Source organism: Megalobrama amblycephala, linkage group LG17 (assembly GCF_018812025.1).
Source record: "Megalobrama amblycephala isolate DHTTF-2021 linkage group LG17, ASM1881202v1, whole genome shotgun sequence".
NCBI lineage: Eukaryota > Metazoa > Chordata > Actinopteri > Cypriniformes > Xenocyprididae > Megalobrama > Megalobrama amblycephala.
In genome coordinates this window covers 31,045,186-31,064,024 of record NC_063060.1, presented here as the reverse complement: position 1 = coordinate 31,064,024, position 18,839 = coordinate 31,045,186, and the positions used below count along the sequence as shown (strand labels likewise).

The 18,839-nt window shown below is 36.6% G+C and overlaps 1 protein-coding gene across 1 annotated transcript; it reads left to right on the top strand.

The window, feature by feature from the left end:
* Window positions 1–5,372: 5,372 nt before the first annotated feature.
* Window positions 5,373–17,923, top strand: LOC125250268 (myosin-7-like). Its single transcript, XM_048162760.1, has 39 exons — window positions 5,373–5,688; window positions 5,778–5,837; window positions 5,922–6,129; window positions 6,566–6,709; window positions 6,797–6,953; window positions 7,072–7,099; window positions 7,472–7,577; window positions 7,685–7,777; window positions 7,864–7,927; window positions 8,473–8,571; window positions 8,677–8,780; window positions 8,876–9,014; window positions 9,123–9,241; window positions 9,321–9,470; window positions 9,585–9,755; window positions 9,852–10,161; window positions 10,300–10,373; window positions 10,452–10,657; window positions 11,705–11,828; window positions 11,917–12,053; window positions 12,178–12,433; window positions 12,524–12,766; window positions 12,852–13,028; window positions 13,136–13,281; window positions 13,369–13,459; window positions 13,549–13,938; window positions 14,083–14,209; window positions 14,299–14,417; window positions 14,520–14,716; window positions 14,932–15,115; window positions 15,486–15,651; window positions 15,752–15,876; window positions 15,954–16,262; window positions 16,342–16,545; window positions 16,631–16,927; window positions 17,023–17,127; window positions 17,223–17,318; window positions 17,418–17,552; window positions 17,799–17,923. The coding sequence occupies exons 3-39, from the start codon at window positions 5,929–5,931 to the stop codon at window positions 17,817–17,819; spliced, it is 5,814 nt and encodes a 1,937-aa protein (XP_048018717.1). The 5' UTR covers window positions 5,373–5,688; window positions 5,778–5,837; window positions 5,922–5,928; the 3' UTR covers window positions 17,820–17,923.
* Window positions 17,924–18,839: the final 916 nt, after the last annotated feature.

Below are 18,839 nucleotides of genomic sequence, written 5' to 3'. Positions count from 1 at the left end.
CTTTCTTCAACTCATAGAGACTCCCATTCACTGCCATTATAAAGCTTGGATGCGTCAAGACATTTATTAATATTTCTCTGATTGTGTTCATCAGAAAGAAGAAAGTCATATACATCTAGGATGGCTTGAGGGTGAGTAAAGCTTGGGCTAATTTTCATTTGAAAGTGAACTAATCCTTTAATAATAATCATCATTTCATTAGGTAAACTGAAAATTCAGATCAGGAATTGCTGAAAAAAAAAAAAAAAAATACAATTATACACAAATACTAATTACTGACACCCCAGACATTCACTGACTCTTAAAATATGACACATTTAAAATGGGCCCTTGAGAATGGCTGGAGTCACTGTGTCATTCTTATAGAATGAACAGCATGTCTGCAGTTTATCAGCTGCCCTTGTGCTTTAAATAGCCACACAATAGTACCTTTAAACCATCCTGTAGTATGAAACAACCCACCACACATTCTAATGCTCATAGAATACCAATTAGAGATACATTAAAAATGAATTTCACCTTTATTTTTGTTTCATACTCTTGGCCTGTAAACTTTTTGTTTTACACTGTAAAAAATGACCGTGATTTTAACAGTAAAAGACTGTAAAAATGCTGCGGTGAAAAACTGTCAATTGGTTTACAGAAAGTTTCCATACTATATACGGTGAATAACTGTAATAGATCTAACGGTACATTTAATGTAATTTTACGGTAAAATACCATTAAATTCACAGTTTTTGGAAGTGAAAAATAACAATTCATTGTAAAATCTACAGTGAAAAACCGTAAATTGACATTCCCACAATTCTCTGCGTGACACTTCACATTTGATATATTTTTGTTGAAATAACTCTTCTTAGTTTCTTCATAGTTTTTCCTCATTTTTTTTCTAATCAGTTATGTACATTAGGGTTTTATGTTACATCTAATGTTGTTAAATTAATGTTTATTGCATTTTTAAAAATTTCATGCATGTTACCATGATGGTGTTTAGCGTGTGTGTGAATGACACTGTGTGCACCTTCTATATGTTAGTGTTGTCCTTCTCAGCTTGTGGAAAAGCTGCTTGTGATGAACTTTGATTCATCATGTGACTCTTATCACCACTGTGTTTGGTGACTGTCAAGTGTATTATAAAGGTACAAAACAGATATTAGTACTTCATTAGCTTGGTAAATTAACATTATATCAGTCAATGAAATATGTTATTTTACCGTAAATTTAACAGATTGTTTTTACATTGCTACTGTATTTTTTACGGTAAAGTTCTGGCAACCACAGCTGCTGGTTTTTTACCGTAAATTTTACTGGGATTTTTTTTACACATGCAAATTTGCACCAGTACTGTAATAAATCCACTATAACTGGCCTGTTTTCATAGAATTCTCCAGTTGATCACTTTGTATGTTGCAAAGCTCAAGGCTTATATTATTAACAAGATGATTGGAGACCATTTTGCTTCATAACTACATTTAACCTTTTAATAGGTTCTTATAATACCCAGATAAAATATGTTGTCTGTTCTCTTGACTGAAGATCACAGTCATCCCTGGCTCTTACCATTAATCCTCTGCTAAAGCTTTGATTGACATCCAGGGCAGCTGCATGGCTGGGTGTGCTTCGTCCCGCCGCTGGGCTGGAATAACTGCTAAATCCATTCAGTCGGTGATGATACAGATGCACTGACAAGCGTCATGCCCAATCGGTCACGAGGCACTTAAAGCATTGTCTCAAATTCAAGATGAGAGTATCCAATTAAAGAGGAATATTTTCATTCAGTTTATTAAAAATAGTATTGACAATCCTGAATCAAAGTATAAATGTGGGGTTGTGCTAAGGTCACTTCTATTAGTATATCTGTCTATATACTGTTTATTAGTATTTATCTAATGTTGCAAATATAGTGTATACATGCCAGAGGCTCGTGACCTCAGATGCCACTTTTTATTAAAGAACTTGATGTAGATCTTTATTAAGAGTTCAACAGACAAAGTGATAATAAAGGACATTCACACTATTCAAGCACTGCTCTATGTGCTCTCAGACATCCTGTTTATTAAATAAGGGGTCAGCATTGTTATGACAACCTGCTATCCTGTTACTTTTTGTTTGGAACATTAGGACTGTTTAACGGCCATGTATAAGTAGTCTGTTGTGACTGTGTGCTTGTTTGGGGAATGGTGTGACTGTGAGACCTCTCAGGAATGAGGAAAGCAGAATATTCATATGGTTAATTGCCACCAAATGTATGTTACATCTAGCACCTTGTTATCCTTTCTTAATGCTGTCAGAAACCTTTCAGTAACTACTTTAATCTCAGCTGTCTCATTGAAGCTGGACTGATGAGGGTGCTTACATGTTGTTACTTTTAAAAAAACATAGGTAGGCCTAATAAAATCTTGGTTAAGTAAAACTTTTTAGTAAGGTTGTATAGACTAACATGAAGTAATAATAAACATTACTTTTAAAGCATTTATAATTTTTATAGTTATTATCTTATTAAATATAACACATAATTATAATAATTATCTTGTTTAATGTTAATGTCTACATATAGGCCTACTTGTAAATGTATAACATTTAAAGTTCTATATATTGTATGTTTAATGACTAACTATAAATGACCGTATTATAAATTATATACAATTACTTAAATTTATTACATTTAATAATTTATAAGTAAAGTACATTCATGATTCATGATTAAATAAACTAAGAGTCATAAATGCTAAAATAAAATAATCTTTGTTAGTTCTTCATACCTAATGCCTTAACCTTATTGAAAAGTGTAAGCCTTTTTTCAATTATTTAAAGATATTAAAATATTAAAACAGTACCTGTTTAAGAGTCAGTTCAGATGGATGTCCAGTATTGGTACAATAACTGTGTGCAAAATAAATCCCACAGGCAACAGATCCAACCCATATGAGTTTAGCCATAATAAATGTCATGACCACTGTTCTGCAGTGACAGGAACATGACAAGGTGTTGAAAGATCTCTATGGTGAACACTCCGAGTTGGCTGGGAATCTGCTGCATTAGTGACGTCCCCTGATAATCTGCCCTAACAAGAACCATCAGCACCCCTGTCTGCAACCATATCACTGGACACCATATACTATTGCCTCTTAAGAAGCTCTTCTATGTTTAAATACACATCTTTGTCAGTATCAAGACAAAACAATGAAAATACAACATTTAAGATACCGGATTTTGTAATGTCGAAACAGAATCTTAGTCGTTTGCATGCTTTCTTAAATAAACTCTTTCAAAGTTTGGGGTAAACATTTTGGTAACACTTTACAACAAGATTCATTTGTTAACATTAGTTAAAGGGATAGTTCACCCAGAAATGAAAATTCTGTCATCATTTACTCACCCTCAAGTAGTTTCAAACCTGTATGAATTTCTTTGTTCTGCTGAACATAAAGGAAGATATTTGGAAGAATGTCAGTAACCAAACGGATCTCGTCCCCCATTGACTACCATAGTATTTATTTTTCTGGCGAGATGTTTGGTAACTGACATTCTTCTGAATATCTTCAAAAAGAATTTTTATTTTTGGGTGAACTATCCCTTTAATGTATTAACTAACATGAACTAGCCATGAGCAATACATTTGTTCTTGTATTTGTTAATCTTTGTTAATGTTAGTTAATAGAAAATACAGTTGTCATGTTAGTTCACAGTGCATTAACTAATGCTAACAAATACAACTCTTGATTTTAATAATGTATTAGTAAATATTGAAATTAACATTAACAAAGATTAATAAATGCTGTAGAAGTGCAGTTCATTATTAGTTCGTTAACTAATGTAGTTAACTTATGAACCTTATTGTAAATTGTTACCAACGTTTTTTTTTTTTTTTTATGTTTTAAAGTCCCCAGTGCTGCATTTATTTGATAAAAAATACAGTAAACATTAATATTGTGAAATATTATTACAATAAAAATGTTTACTATTTTAATATATTAAAATATCTAATTTATTCCTGTGATGGCAAAGCGTAATTTTCAGCATCATTACTCCAGTCTTTAGTGTCACATGATCCTTCAGAAATCATTCTAATGTGCTGATCTGCTGCTCAAGTACGGAAGAGGATTAGGGCCAAGCAATAATAAAAAAATAAAACCATCTCGAGAATAAACTCGTTAAATTACGAGAAAAAACTTGTTAAATTGAGAAAAAAGTTGAGATAAAATTTATTAAATTAAGAGAAAAAAGTCGTTAAATTACGAGAAAAAGACGTTTAATTATGAGAACAAATTCGTAATTTAACGAATTTGTTCTCATAATTTAACAATTTTTTTTCTTGTAATTTAACGAGTTTATTCTCAACATTTTATCTCGACTTTTTTCTCGAAATTTAACGACATTTTTCTCATAATTTAACGAATTTGTTCTCGTAATTTAACGATTTTTTTTCTCGTAATTTAACGAGTTTATTCTCAACATTTTATCTCGACTTTTTTCTCAAAATTTAATGAGTTTTTTCTCGTAATTTAACGAGTTTATTCTCAACATTTTATCTCGACTTTTTTCTCAAAATTTAACGAGTTTTTTCTCGTAATTTAACGAGTTTATTCTCAACATTTTATCTCGACTTTTTTCTCGAAATTTAACGAGTTTTTTAACGAAATTAAACCAAGCCTTGTTGTTAGCTGAACCCTCTGGGTGCTCATGTTTTAATTTTATGTTTTAATCTTAAACATTTGTGTTTTAAAAATGATATATTTCTTCAATTTATTTTGGCATTGATATTTCCAGCAGAATCTGACTGTCCTCCTGCAGTTCTCTTGGGGTTTTCGTGTTTTTAGTTTTACATGTTGAATTATTTTTATTTTTTTGGTGGACTATTCCTTTAACTTCAGAATGGAAAAACACAATGTACTGTATTACCTGTGTTGAATTTCTTTCAATTCTATGAATTTAGTAAGTTCCTGTCATTCTAATTTAACTTCCTGTGTGTGACCAAATGTAAAATAAAAGGGAGCAAGTTCTTAGATTCTGAATTTTGCCCAACCCTGCAGTGTAGTAACATAAAAAGAGAAGTAATTTGGCATATTATGGCTTTAGCTACAGTAAACTATATAGAGAGCAGTAAATGTCATCTTGTATAGCTTGGCGTGTGCTGGGAGCATTCCATATGACCTTGTGTTCTCTAGAGTACAGCAGTTTAAAGCCGATGTTGGGCCTGTTCAGCTGACAGGGTGGGGCACAAGAGGGGAGGGATGGAAACTAAAAGACTAAAGCACTTGGCTTGATATAACCACAGTATCAGCATAGTGGACGCTGCCCTAAGGAAAGGCCAGACCCCCCCACACCTTTAAAACACAGTGTCCTGGACCGTAACAAAACTACAGATAGGAGAGGGGCCTAGATAAATTAATGTGTGAGTGATAGGTGAAGGGCCAAAGAATCAGAGATGGAGAATATGTATTCCTGTGACTCACACAAAAGATATTCAGCATTCCTGGCCATCAGCCTGAACTCTTACAATGGTGCACCTCTGAGTGCCAGGGCACCGAAAGATTGGCTTGTTTAGCGTGTTTGATGTGGAGGGGGCTCACAGGTCAGATGTCCTTGGCCTTATAGGGTTAGGGCAATCGAGGTTATAAATCCCATCTCTGCTATTGTGCTGAATCTCGGCATACTGTCCATCGGTCCCTGTGTGGTTTTTCGTGTGTACGTTCTTTCCTAGGACTATGTGTATTGTGCTAATGCTGTACTGTTTTTGTGTTATACTTTATGAGTACATTTTCTCTGTATTTTAGGAGGAATCGCAAACACCTGGAGCCTCCATCTGCATCTGCTGTCTGTCATTAACCTAACAGGTAAATTTATGTTACTGACGCAAGAACTGATCCATTCTGGTTCTTCTTTCTAGTTTACAAGTCCTTCTTTTTATATAATTTAAGGTTAACAATGGGTGATGCTGAAATGGCAGTTTTTGGGGCCGCAGCTCCTTACCTGCGGAAGTCCGACAGGGAGCGTCTAGAGGCGCAAACGAAAATATTCGACTTAAAGAAGGAATGCTTTGTGCCAGATACAGTGGAGGAGTTTGTTAAAGCCAGCATCATAAGTCGAGAGGGTGACAAAGTCACTGTGGAGACACAGGGAGGGAAGGTCAGTGCAAAAAGAACATGATTTTGTGAGTGTGTGAAAAAAACCTCCAAGGCATATTTTATCAGCCACTATGTAATTTAGATATTTTAGTATGATTCAAAATCATTACTGGTTTGAACTCATTTTTTCACACATATATTTACAAAACATTTAACATATGATTGCATTTTTTTAAGGTGGCTTCATTTCTCAAAGTCTCAAAATAGGCTACACAATGAACAATGCATTGAACAGATAAACAATACTCAAATAATTAATTAATTAATTTTATTATTATTTTTTTTAACAAGCCTTGAGGGTTCATGTTTTAATTTTATACATTTGTGTTTTAAAAATGTTAAATTTTTATTCAATTTAATTTGGCATTGATATTTCTTGGAGCTTTTGTTTGGAAAAACCCACTCTAAACTTTATCCTTTATCCCTTATTTGCATAGACTGTCACTGTCAAAGAGAGTGATATTATGCAACAGAATCCCCCCAAATTTGATAAAATTGAAGACATGGCGATGTTGACCTTTCTCCATGAGCCTGCTGTGCTGTATAACCTCAAAGAGCGCTATGCAGCATGGATGATCTATGTGAGTATACAGGAATCTCAGCTGCTTCTCTGAAACCAAACTTTTATACTTTTATTTAAAAACTCTACCAACATTTCTGTTCCACAGACGTACTCAGGGCTGTTCTGTGTCACCGTCAACCCTTACAAGTGGCTGCCAGTGTACAATCAGGAGGTTGTTACAGCCTATAGAGGGAAGAAGAGGAGTGAAGCTCCTCCTCACATCTATTCCATCTCTGATAACGCCTACCAGTACATGCTGGCAGGTAATATGCAAAAAATAACCAACAAAACAAAAATGATCAAATTTGCAGTTAATGATATCAGCACTTATAAGTAAAACAAAACAAAAATGGATATTTGTGTTATTCTGTCCTTGAACAGACCGAGAAAACCAGTCTATTCTTATCACGTAAGTTACAAAGCACACCACATGTAAAGTCACTATATTGCCACTTTAATTTTTTAAGTCTTCTGAATTTATGTATATATGAGTAACTTAGCACAGCTACAGTAATCCACTGACATTGCATTAAATGGATAGTTCACGTTTACTCATTTAACATGTCGTTGAATGTCAAATGACTTTGCTTCTTCCACAAAGATATCTTATAGAATGTCCAGGCTGCTCTTGTCCATACAATTCAAGTGGACTCTAAAACTATTATATAATAATTTTAATGTCACTGATGAATTTTACTTTTTGAGTTGAAGAACGCTCGGTTTGGACACTGTGGGCATATCATCAATTTCTCATGATAATAGTGTATATTTATGACCCTAGTGGAGAGTCTGGTGCTGGGAAAACTGTGAATACTAAAAGAGTCATTCAGTACTTTGCCAGCATTGCAGCAAGTGGAGTGAAGAAGGACTTGGCTGCTCAGAACAAGGTGCTACTTTAAGAAAGGGACAAATATAGATGTGCTGACAAAGATTTTGATGCCTTATGTTTTAAATATGTTTTTACCTTCTTCTGGGATTTGATCTCCTTATCTAGGGAACCCTGGAGGATCAAATTATCCAGGCTAACCCTGCATTGGAGGCCTTTGGTAATGCTAAGACCATCAGAAATGACAACTCCTCAAGATTTGTAAGTGAACGTGTACTAAATCAAAATTGCAGAGTCAGTTTTATGCAACATTGTGTAAGGAGGCTGTTCTATCTATTTTTCTTTAGGGAAAATTTATTCGAATTCACTTCGATACAAGGGGGAAACTGGCATCTGCTGACATTGAAACATGTATGTCATGGCTCTCTTTTTGCAAACATTTCATCATTTCAAAATCATTTCACTCTAGTGTACATTTACACGACAATGGTGTGCTAAAAATGGAAAAGTTTTTCCATCGTTTTTTTATGTACAGACAACAACATTGTCAAATTTCAAAACTTTGTACGCACGAATAGACTGAACACGTAGCATGTCCTGATTTTGCTGAGTTAGATGCGTTCCTGGGTCATTCCTGTCCAAAAATGTAATCTTAACCATATCCCTACCCCTAAACCATATTCAAAAGTTATCCCTAAAATCAAAGGGAAATGATAGGTGAATAACACTGATGTAGAAGTATCTAACCCTGGTTGTAAGCCTAGACTTGACATAAACTGTAAACTTGTCCCTCAAATTTGACTGGTTCGACTGATCCAGGAACATGTTGCACTTGGTGAAATCAGGTTCTGCCAACAGGCAATAAGCATGCACATGACATCACCGTGTTCACAAATTCATATTTTTGTAGTTTTCAAAAACTCGCACTTTGAAAACTGTTCTTTCTATTTGTCTAGATCTCCTGGAGAAGTCTCGTGTGACCTTTCAATTAAAGGCTGAGAGAGACTATCACATCTTCTATCAAATCTTGTCCAACAAAAAACCTGAGATCCTTGGTGAGCAAATGAAGTAACTTCAGATACTCAATAAATAATACAAAACCTATATAGAGTTGAATGTAATCTTGTACTCTCTCTCTTCTATTGAAACTGTTTAAACAGAGATGCTACTAGTGACAGCAAACCCCTATGACTACGCATTCATCTCTCAGGGAGAGACCACAGTTCCTTCCATTGATGATGCTGAGGAGTTAATTGCCACCGATGTAATTTTCTTGTCATTAAACCTGGATAAAACCATAATGATCTTTGGCAACATAACACTCATGTCTTAAGGCATTAAAGCTTTCTACTTTCACAGAGTGCCTTTGATGTATTGGGCTTCACACAAGAAGAAAAGAACTCTGTGTACAAACTGACTGGAGCCATTATGCACTACGGCAACATGAAGTTCAAGCAAAAGCAGCGTGAGGAACAAGCAGAATCTGATGGAACTGAAGGTAAGGAATGAAAGCTTCTATCAAAATGCAGTAAATTCAAATCACTTCTGTGAATTTCTCAATTTCAGTCATGATAGTCATTTCAGTCATTTCAATCTTGATTTCCAGATGCTGACAAAGCAGCATATCTAATGGGTCTAAATTCTGCTGACCTCATTAAGGGGCTTTGCCATCCAAGGGTCAAAGTTGGAAATGAGTGGGTCACCAAAGGACAAAATGTCCAGCAAGTAAGTAGTCTTAATCCAAGCTGACAACAACGAGAGAACAAAAAAGCAAAACAAAACTTTTATGCGCTGGTTATTTCAGGTGAACTATTCTATCGGAGCCTTATCAAAATCAGTGTATGAGAAAATGTTTCTCTGGATGGTAGTGAGAATCAACCAGTCTCTGGAGACAAGGCAGCCTCGCCAGTACTTCATTGGAGTGTTGGATATTGCTGGCTTTGAGATCTTTGATGTGAGTACTGAATGCTTAGCTTAACACACAAATTATACCTCAGAATTTCAAATTTCTATATTTTTCATACATAAAACTGTTACTATAATTACGCTATTACAAATTCATTTATAGTTCAACACCTTTGAGCAACTCTGCATTAACTTTACCAATGAGAAACTGCAACAGTTTTTCAACCACCACATGTTTGTGCTGGAACAAGAGGAGTACAAGAAAGAAGGGATAGAATGGGAGTTTATTGACTTTGGCATGGACTTACAGGCCTGCATCGATCTCATTGAGAAAGTGAGTCACCAATAATTTCTACAAGAAGTTTTAATTACCACAAGTATATGCGTTTCTTTGACATCACCATTTTTTCCATATTCCTGATTCTTTCAGCCTATGGGCATCATGTCGATCCTTGAAGAGGAATGCATGTTCCCCAAAGCCAGTGATACAACCTTTAAAGCAAAGCTTTATGACAACCACCTTGGGAAATCAAACAACTTCCAGAAACCCAGGCTTGTGAAGGGCAAACCAGAGTCTCACTTTGCCCTGGTTCACTATGCTGGTATAGTGGATTACAACATCAACAACTGGCTGGTAAAGAATAAGGACCCCCTCAATGAAACTGTGGTTGGACTGTACCAGAAATCTTCACTGAAATTGTTGGCTTTATTGTTTGCCAACTATGCAAGTGCAGATGCAGGTGAGTTTGTAAAGTCTTTTCAAAAATAAAGTACCATCTAATTTAAGTAATGTGAGGTTATACAACGTGAAAATCAAGCTATAAATCCATAGTGTCCAGTGTCCACACTGAATCAAACTTCTGAATTTTTTTTTCCAGCTGACAGTGCAAGTGGAAAAAAAGAAAAGAAGAAGAAAGGGTCATCTTTCCAGACAGTGTCTGCACTTCACAGGGTATGTCAATGCCTGTTAATACCTAAAAACTATTTGTTCTATCCTAGTAAAAATTTGCTAACAAGTGATTCTTTACAGGAGAATCTTAACAAGCTAATGACAAACCTGAGATCAACCCACCCTCATTTTGTACGGTGCATCATCCCCAATGAAACAAAGACTCCTGGTGCAATGGAGAACCCTTTGGTCATGCACCAACTGCGCTGTAACGGTGTACTAGAAGGCATTAGGATCTGCAGGAAGGGCTTCCCCAACAGAATCCTCTATGGGGACTTTAAACAGAGGTACCATGAGTTAAAGGTGCCATCGAACGTTTTTTTTTTACAAGATGTAATATAAGTCTAAGGTGTCCCTTGAATGTGTCTGTGAAGTTGCAGCTCAAAATACCCCATAGATTTTTTTTAATTAATTTTTTTAACTGCCTATTTTGAGGCATAATTAGAAATGCGCCGATTCAGGCTGCGGCCCCTTTAATTGCTCACGCTCTCCGCCCCCTCCCGAGCTCTTGACTCTATCACTGCATAAACAAAGTTCACACAGCTAATATAACCCTCAAAATGGATCTTTACAAAGTGTTCGTCATGCAGCATGTCTAATTGCGTAAGTATGGTATTTATTTGGATGTTTACATTTGATTCTGAATGAATTTGAGGCTGTGATCCGTGGCTAACGGCTAATGCTACACTGTTGGAGAGATAAGGAATGAAGTTGTATTTATGAATTATACAGACTGCAAGTGTTTAAAAATGAAAATAGAGACGGCTCTTGTCTCCGTGAATACAGTAATAACCGATGGTAACTTTAACCACATTTAACAGTACAATAGCAACATGCTAACGAAACATTTAGAAAGACAGTTTACAAATATCACTAAAAATATCATGTTATCATGGATCATGTCAGTTATTATCGCTCCATCTGCCATTTTTCGCTGTTGTCCCTGCTTGCTTACCTAGTCTGATGATTCAGCTGTGCACAGATCCAGACGTTAATACTGGCTGCCCTTGTGTAATGCCTTGATCATGGGCTGGCATATGCAAATATTGGGGGCGTACACCCCGACTGTTACGTAACAGTCGGTGTTATGTTGAGATTCGCCTGTTCTTCAGAGGTCTTTTAAACAAATGAGATTTATCTAAGAAGGAGGAAACAATGAAGTTTGAGACTCACTGTATGTCATTTCCATGTACTGAACTCTTGTTATTCAACTATGCCGAGGTAAATTCAATTTTCAATTCGATGGCACCTTTAAGGGAAGGAAAAATATTACCAAAATTCACTGCAACACCTGCTTGTTTAATTTTTAAATACCTCCTTCTGTGATCCTGCAGATATCGCATCTTAAACCCTACAGCTATCCCTGAGGGACAGTTCATAGACAGCAAGAAAGGAGCAGAGAAACTGCTGGGTTCTCTGGAGATCGACCACCAGCAGTACAGGTTTGGGCACACTAAGGTAAGTAATGTACGACCACCTACTAGGAATACGTGAAATGCTGTAAAAGGAAAAGTTTGTGATAACTTAATGTCCACTATTACATCAGGTATTTTTTAAGGCTGGTCTTCTTGGCCAACTGGAGGAGATGAGAGATGAGCGTCTATCAAAAATAATCACTTCAATTCAAGCAAGGTCTCGTGGACTTCTCTCAAGGGCTGAGTACCAAAAGATGGTAGAACGCAGGTAATGCTTATCCCATACATTATTTAATACTTCAACTAGCGATGTGTGTTTATATATGCTGTTGAATTTCAAATGGTGTTTGATTTTTATATATATATTTTTGTATTCTCTTCTAAACAAAAAGGGATGCCTTGCTTGTGATTCAGTGGAATGTACGTGCATTCATGAGTGTCAAGAATTGGCCCTGGATGAAACTCTTCTTTAAAATTAAACCATTACTGAGATCTGCCGAAGCAGAGAAGGAAATGGCCAATATGAAAGAGGAGTTCTTGAAGCTCAAGGAAGCTTATGCAAAGTCTGAAGCTCGTAGAAAAGAACTTGAGGAAAAAATGGTGACTCTTCTTCAAGAAAAGAATGACCTTCAACTTCAAGTGCAGGCGGTAAGGTTGTAAAATGTAATAAATAAAAGATTGGAATAAATAGCATGTAATTTTATGCATGAATCTTTTTAATCTTTTCAATGCAAATAGGAACAAGACAATCTCTGTGATGCTGAAGAGCGGTGTGAAGGTCTGATCAAAAATAAGATTCAGATGGAGGCTAAAACCAAAGAGCTCACAGAGCGGCTTGAGGACGAGGAGGAGATGAACGCAGAGCTGACAGCTAAGAAGAGAAAGCTGGAGGATGAGTGCTCTGAGCTGAAGAAAGATATTGATGATCTGGAGCTGACTTTGGCTAAAGTGGAGAAAGAGAAGCATGCTACTGAGAACAAGGTTTCATACAAACTGTAATTATCTGTGAAAAGGAAATGTCCACCTCTCATAAAGTGTTTACTTAATATTAGCTTTATACACACAGGTTAAGAACCTGACAGAAGAAATGGCAGCTTTAGATGATATCATTGCCAAGCTGACAAAAGAGAAAAAGGCCTTGCAGGAAGCTCATCAGCAGACACTGGATGACCTGCAAAGTGAGGAGGACAAAGTCAACACCCTCACCAAGGCAAAAGTAAAGCTAGAGCAGCAGGTGGATGATGTAAGTATAAGATAAGCTCCTTTTATGTGATAGATTATTCTTTTTTGTTGAAGAAACAAGCATGTTTGTTGCAACACATTAAGAATTTATTTTGTTAAATCTTTTAGCTTGAAGGATCTCTAGAGCAAGAAAAGAAAATCCGAATGGATCTAGAAAGAGCTAAGAGGAAACTTGAAGGAGATTTGAAGTTAACCCAGGAGAGCATAATGGACCTGGAGAATGACAAGCAGCAACTGGAAGAACGACTGAAGAAGTACGACAAACAACTTTATTAGTTTATTATTGTTGTTTTGAATGTTTGAACATCATAATGAAATAAAGTCCATAATTTCATTTTTAGAAAGGACTTTGAAACCAGTCAGCTCAACAGCAGAATTGATGATAACCAAAACATAATTATCCAACTACAAAAGAAAATCAAGGAGCTGCAGGTACTTTATAATACCATACTTAATGATCTGTTCTGTTGATCACTGTAATGTATATTTTGAAGGGAAAACTCAACTTCTCTCTATGCTAGGCTCGAGTTGAGGAGTTGGAGGAAGAGCTTGAGGCAGAAAGAGCTGCCAGAGCCAAGGTGGAGAAACAGAGAGCAGAATTAGCCAGAGAGCTGGAAGAGATCAGTGAGAGACTGGAGGAGGCTGGAGGATCTACAGCTGCTCAGATTGAGATGAATAAGAAACGAGAGGCAGAGTTTCTGAAACTTCGCAGAGACCTTGAAGAGGCCACTCTGCAGCACGAGGCCACTGCCGCCACACTGAGAAAGAAACAAGCTGACAGTGTGGCAGAACTTGGAGAGCAGATAGACAATTTGCAGAGAGTCAAGCAAAAATTGGAAAAGGAGAAAAGTGAACTCAAGCTGGAGCTGGATGATGTGGTCTCCAGCATGGAGCATATCGTCAAGTCCAAGGTGAATTGGCTGACTTAAATATTGGCTGACATAAAATTTGGTGTTAGAATAAAGATATTTAATAATTTGTTTATTTTTTTGTTAGTTTATTTTTGTTTTTACTTCTGGAGAATGTCTATACTAATGCAATATTTACTCAAATAGACTAATATGGAGAAAATGAACAGAACCCTGGAAGATCAAATGAATGAATTCCGTAACAAGTGTGAAGAAACTCAAAGGACCCTGAATGACTTTACAACCCAGAAGGCAAAGCTTCAGGCAGAAAATGGTAAATCAACAATCTTGTCTTAACTATAAAATGGTGACAATTTTATAAAACAACAATGGTTTACTTGCCTGTTTCTTTAAAAATATTAGATGAATTTGCAAGACAGTTAGAAGAAAAGGAATCATTAATCTCTCAGCTGACAAGGGGTAAGAACTCCTTTAGTCAACAACTGGAGGACCTGAAAAGGCAGTTAGATGAAGAAATTAAGGTAACATACATTTGTCCACTTCTCCTATATTTCTACTACAGTTTGTACTTCAAGTAATTTATAATCTTCTATAACAAAGTGTTCAATCAAATCTTTTTCTAGGCGAAGAATGCTCTTGCCCATGCACTGCAGTCAGCCCGTCATGATACAGATCTGCTCAGAGAGCAGTATGAGGAGGAGCAGGAGGCCAAAGCAGAGCTACAGAGAAGCATGTCTAAAGCTAATTCTGAGGTGGCTCAGTGGAGATCCAAGTATGAAACTGATGCCATACAGAAGACTGAGGAGCTGGAGGAAGCCAAGTAAGACACGAAACCTTTATAAATCTAAGGATATGAATGTACAGGATGTTGGAACCATTCAAAAAGGACCCAGCAATGACTAGCCCATCCTACTTGTGTTTTTTGTATTGATCTCTAAAAACAAGTTAAGGTTAAGCACATTTCAGTTCAGGTTTTTGTGAACTTTTTGGAGTTCCATTTCTCAATAGACTGTTCTTTTAATTACTTCAACGCAGGAAGAAACTAGCACAACGTTTGCAGGAGGCTGAGGAGGCCGTGGAGGCAGTAAATGCTAAATGCTCTTCCCTTGAAAAGACTAAACACAGACTCCAGAATGAAATCGAAGATTTGATGGTGGATGTGGAGAGATCCAACACTGCTGCTGCAGCTTTAGACAAGAAACAAAGAAACTTTGATAAGGTAGTATTTAAACAAGAGACTAAAACATTTAGACATAATTGTATGAATTCACCTTTATATATAGAGAGAGAACCTTTTACCAGTCAAAAGTTTAGACAGACCTACTCATTCTTTATTTTTACTATTTTATACTCTTTTTAGATTAATATTAAAATCATCAGAGTTATGAAATAATAAAAGCAATGGGACGTGAATGACCCCAAAAAAAAAATGTTAAAAAAATAAAACATTTTATATTGCAAGATTTATTTTATAAATCCACCCTTTGCCAGCCACCCTTTCCATTCCAGCTCATCTATTTAAAAAATGTATTCAATTAATTTTTATTAAATTATGATTAAATAATACAATATCAAATTTTTCCTTTCAGGTCTTATCTGAATGGAAACAGAAGTATGAGGAGTCTCAGTGTGAATTGGAGAGCTCTCAGAAGGAGGCAAGATCTTTGAGCACAGAACTGTTCAAGCTGAAGAACTCCTATGAGGAATCGTTGGATCACCTGGAGACCATGAAGAGAGAGAACAAGATTCTGCAAGGTTCTTGCTTTACAAAATTCTGCTATTTTGTACATGTTTGCACAAAATTACAAGTATGTATCTATGGGTTATCCAAATGGTAATGTAATTTTTCCTTTAGAGGAGATCTCTGATCTCACCGAACAGCTTGGCGAGAATGGGAAGACAATCCATGAGTTGGAGAAGGTCCGTAAGCAGCTGGAACAAGAAAAAGCAGAGATACAAGCTGCTCTAGAAGAGGCTGAGGTAGGAGGGTGGCCACAAAAAACTAAATGAAAAGAAGCGCAATGACCACACGAGTAAGCTTATTCTGTTTTTTACAGGGTTCTCTGGAGCACGAGGAGGGTAAAATCCTGAGGGCCCAGCTAGAATTCAACCAAATAAAAGCTGACATTGAGCGCAAGCTGACTGAGAAAGATGAGGAATGGGAGCAGTCAAAGAGAAACCAACAGAGGACCATAGACACCTTGCAAAGTGCTTTGGAGTCTGAAACTCGTAGCAGGAATGAGGCTCTCAGGATAAAGAAGAAGATGGAAGGAGATCTAAATGAAATGGAGATCCAGCTGAGCCAGGCTAACAGACAGTCAGCTGAGGCTCAAAAACAACTCAAGTCTGTCCAGGCCCATCTGAAGGTAAAAAGTGTTACCGTTTTATAACACTTTCTGTTTCTACAAAAGTAACCTTGGCTTTCCTTAATGAACATTTTTGTAGGACTCCCAGCTTCAGCTTGATGACTCTCTTCGAGCCAATGATGATCTGAAGGAGAACATTGCAATTGTAGAAAGACGCAATACCTTGCTTCAGGCCGAACTGGAGGAGCTTAGGGCTGTTCTGGAACAAACAGAGCGGGGACGCAAACTTTCTGAGCAAGAGCTGCTTGATGTCACTGAGAGAGTACAGCTTCTGCATTCTCAGGTATACCATGAAGAGTCTTTTTGGATTTTTGTTGAAAGGTTTCATTTCAAATGATCACTATAACAGAAACTTTTTCCTCATACAGAACACCAGTCTCATAAACCAGAAGAAGAAGCTGGAGGCTGATGCATCTCAGCTTCAGAGTGAGGTGGAAGAGGCAGTGCAAGAATGCAGGAATGCTGAAGAAAAAGCCAAGAAGGCCATCACTGATGCTGCCATGATGGCTGAGGAACTGAAGAAGGAACAGGATACAAGTTCTCACCTGGAGCGTATGAAGAAGAACATGGAGCAGACCATTAAAGATCTGCAGCACCGTCTGGATGAAGCAGAACAAATTGCTATGAAGGGAGGAAAGAAACAAGTTCAGAAACTGGAGGCTAGGGTGAGTAATTACAGTCCTATTCTTGGGGCTCTTGATCATTTAAGAAGACATGAATAAAGTAATGGCTAATGTACTTCTACTGCATCACTCCTTAGGTAAGAGAGCTGGAAGGTGAAGTTGAGGCTGAACAGAAGAGAAGCAGTGAGTCTGTGAAGGGAATCCGTAAATATGAACGCCGCATCAAGGAGCTTACATATCAGGTGGGATTAAAAAATTTAGATTATATGGGGAAGTGAACAAGTTTAATAATGATTCGAATAATACACAGAATTAATCTTTGTTTGTATGAATCTAGACCGAAGAGGACCATAAAAACATAGCCCGTCTTCAGGATTTGGTCGACAAGCTGCAACTAAAAGTCAAAGCTTACAAAAGAGCCACAGAGGAAGCTGTAAGTGGTCTTGAAATTCAGAGACAGTTCTAGTCACTGTGGATGGTGTCTTCTAAAGTATACTGATGTCTTATGTGTCATGTTTGCCTCCTGTAATAGGAAGAACAGGCAAACAATCACCTCGGCAAATTCCGTAAGCTGCAGCATGAACTAGATGAGGCAGAGGAAAGGGCTGATATTGCTGAATCTCAAGTGAACAAACTACGTGCCAAAAGTCGTGATGTGGGGCCAAAGGTACAGTGGACACAATTAAATAATCATTAATTAAAATGTTAAAGAGCTTATGAAATCGTGTGACTGCAGTTTGGATGGAACAAATCCCACTCTTTTAATAGCCAATATGTCAGTCAGGCACCATGATTTGCTACTTGCTAGCCACTCAGTCATCAAGTCATCATTATTTTTGCCTGTTAACATTTAACAACATCTTTCTAACTAATGAAGTCTGCCTTTTCCCTCGTCAACATTATTCTCTCACAGAAAGGATTTGATGAAGAGTGAAGTCCTGGAAATCTTCTGAAATCACCTTTATTTGTTTGCCTTTCTCTCTGAGTGTACACTATTGTGTTTCCTCACTTACATGAAATAAAGTCATTCTGCATCTAGTCTGTTGTCTTGTATGTTTATGGAGACTACTACTGTGCTGTTTTTATTTGGTCCAAGTTATATTACATCATATAATGAATCTAAAATTAAATTCTCAGAAGAGCATTTAGTGTAATTTCATATAATTTAATTAACATCTACATCTATTTATCATATTATTAATTTGGTCAAGCATTTTACAAAAAAACGACTAAGCATTAGTATCCCCAGAGATTGTTTATCGAAAGATACAGTAATCCCTCAGTGTATTTAACAGCTTCTCAGGCTCTTTTGTAGTTTTTAGCTATGCTTTAAACATACAGAACTCCGTGCTCTAATGCTGAACATGTCCTGTGGCAAGTGGAAACTAACTTGGGAATGTAAATAATAAATCGCAACAGGTTTAATGTGTTTTTCAAACTGCCTGAAGGAGAGCTAAACAATTATTTTAAATGAATTCAAGTCCCCCTGTAGTCATCATTTTATCCCTTAAAACTGATCTTTGATCACCAAAATGACATATTTAAAAGGTTTTTTTCCTGTGAAAAAAAAATCTTCATGCTTTAAAATAGCTTTAATGTAACTCTACACCTTTCATTTAGTATACGTGGATCTATGAATATGATAATTAGCCCAGCCTCGACTTACTTGCATGAGCTCAGAGATCCACTCTGTCAACTTATTGAAGTAAATGCTGCACAATGGTATCGTTTTTTTTTGTTTTTTTCAACGTTGGACACTTAACGGTAATTAACAATTAGCCTTTTGCTTGACTACGTTATCAAACAGCTAATAATGTGTTGCTAATGTTAAACAAACCATGTTCCTGTTCGCGAGTCAGACAGCTGTCTTCTAAAAATCAGTATCCTTAAAAACGCTTTGAACAACTCAGAATGTCAGCAGGGAAAGGCATATAATTCATCATAACATCGTAAT

What these genes read in the sequence shown, in the direction of transcription:
- LOC125250268 (XM_048162760.1), top strand. Translation starts at nt 5,929, where the DNA reads ATGGGTGATGCTGAAATGGCAGTTTTTGGGGCCGCAGCTCCTTACCTG. An exon ending in ACAGGTTTGGGCACACTAAG is followed by an intron (nt 11,829 to 11,916) that starts GTAAGTAATGTA and finishes CTATTACATCAG; the next exon opens with GTATTTTTTAAGGCTGGTCT. An exon ending in AAAGCTTCAGGCAGAAAATG is followed by an intron (nt 14,210 to 14,298) that starts GTAAATCAACAA and finishes TAAAAATATTAG; the next exon opens with ATGAATTTGCAAGACAGTTA.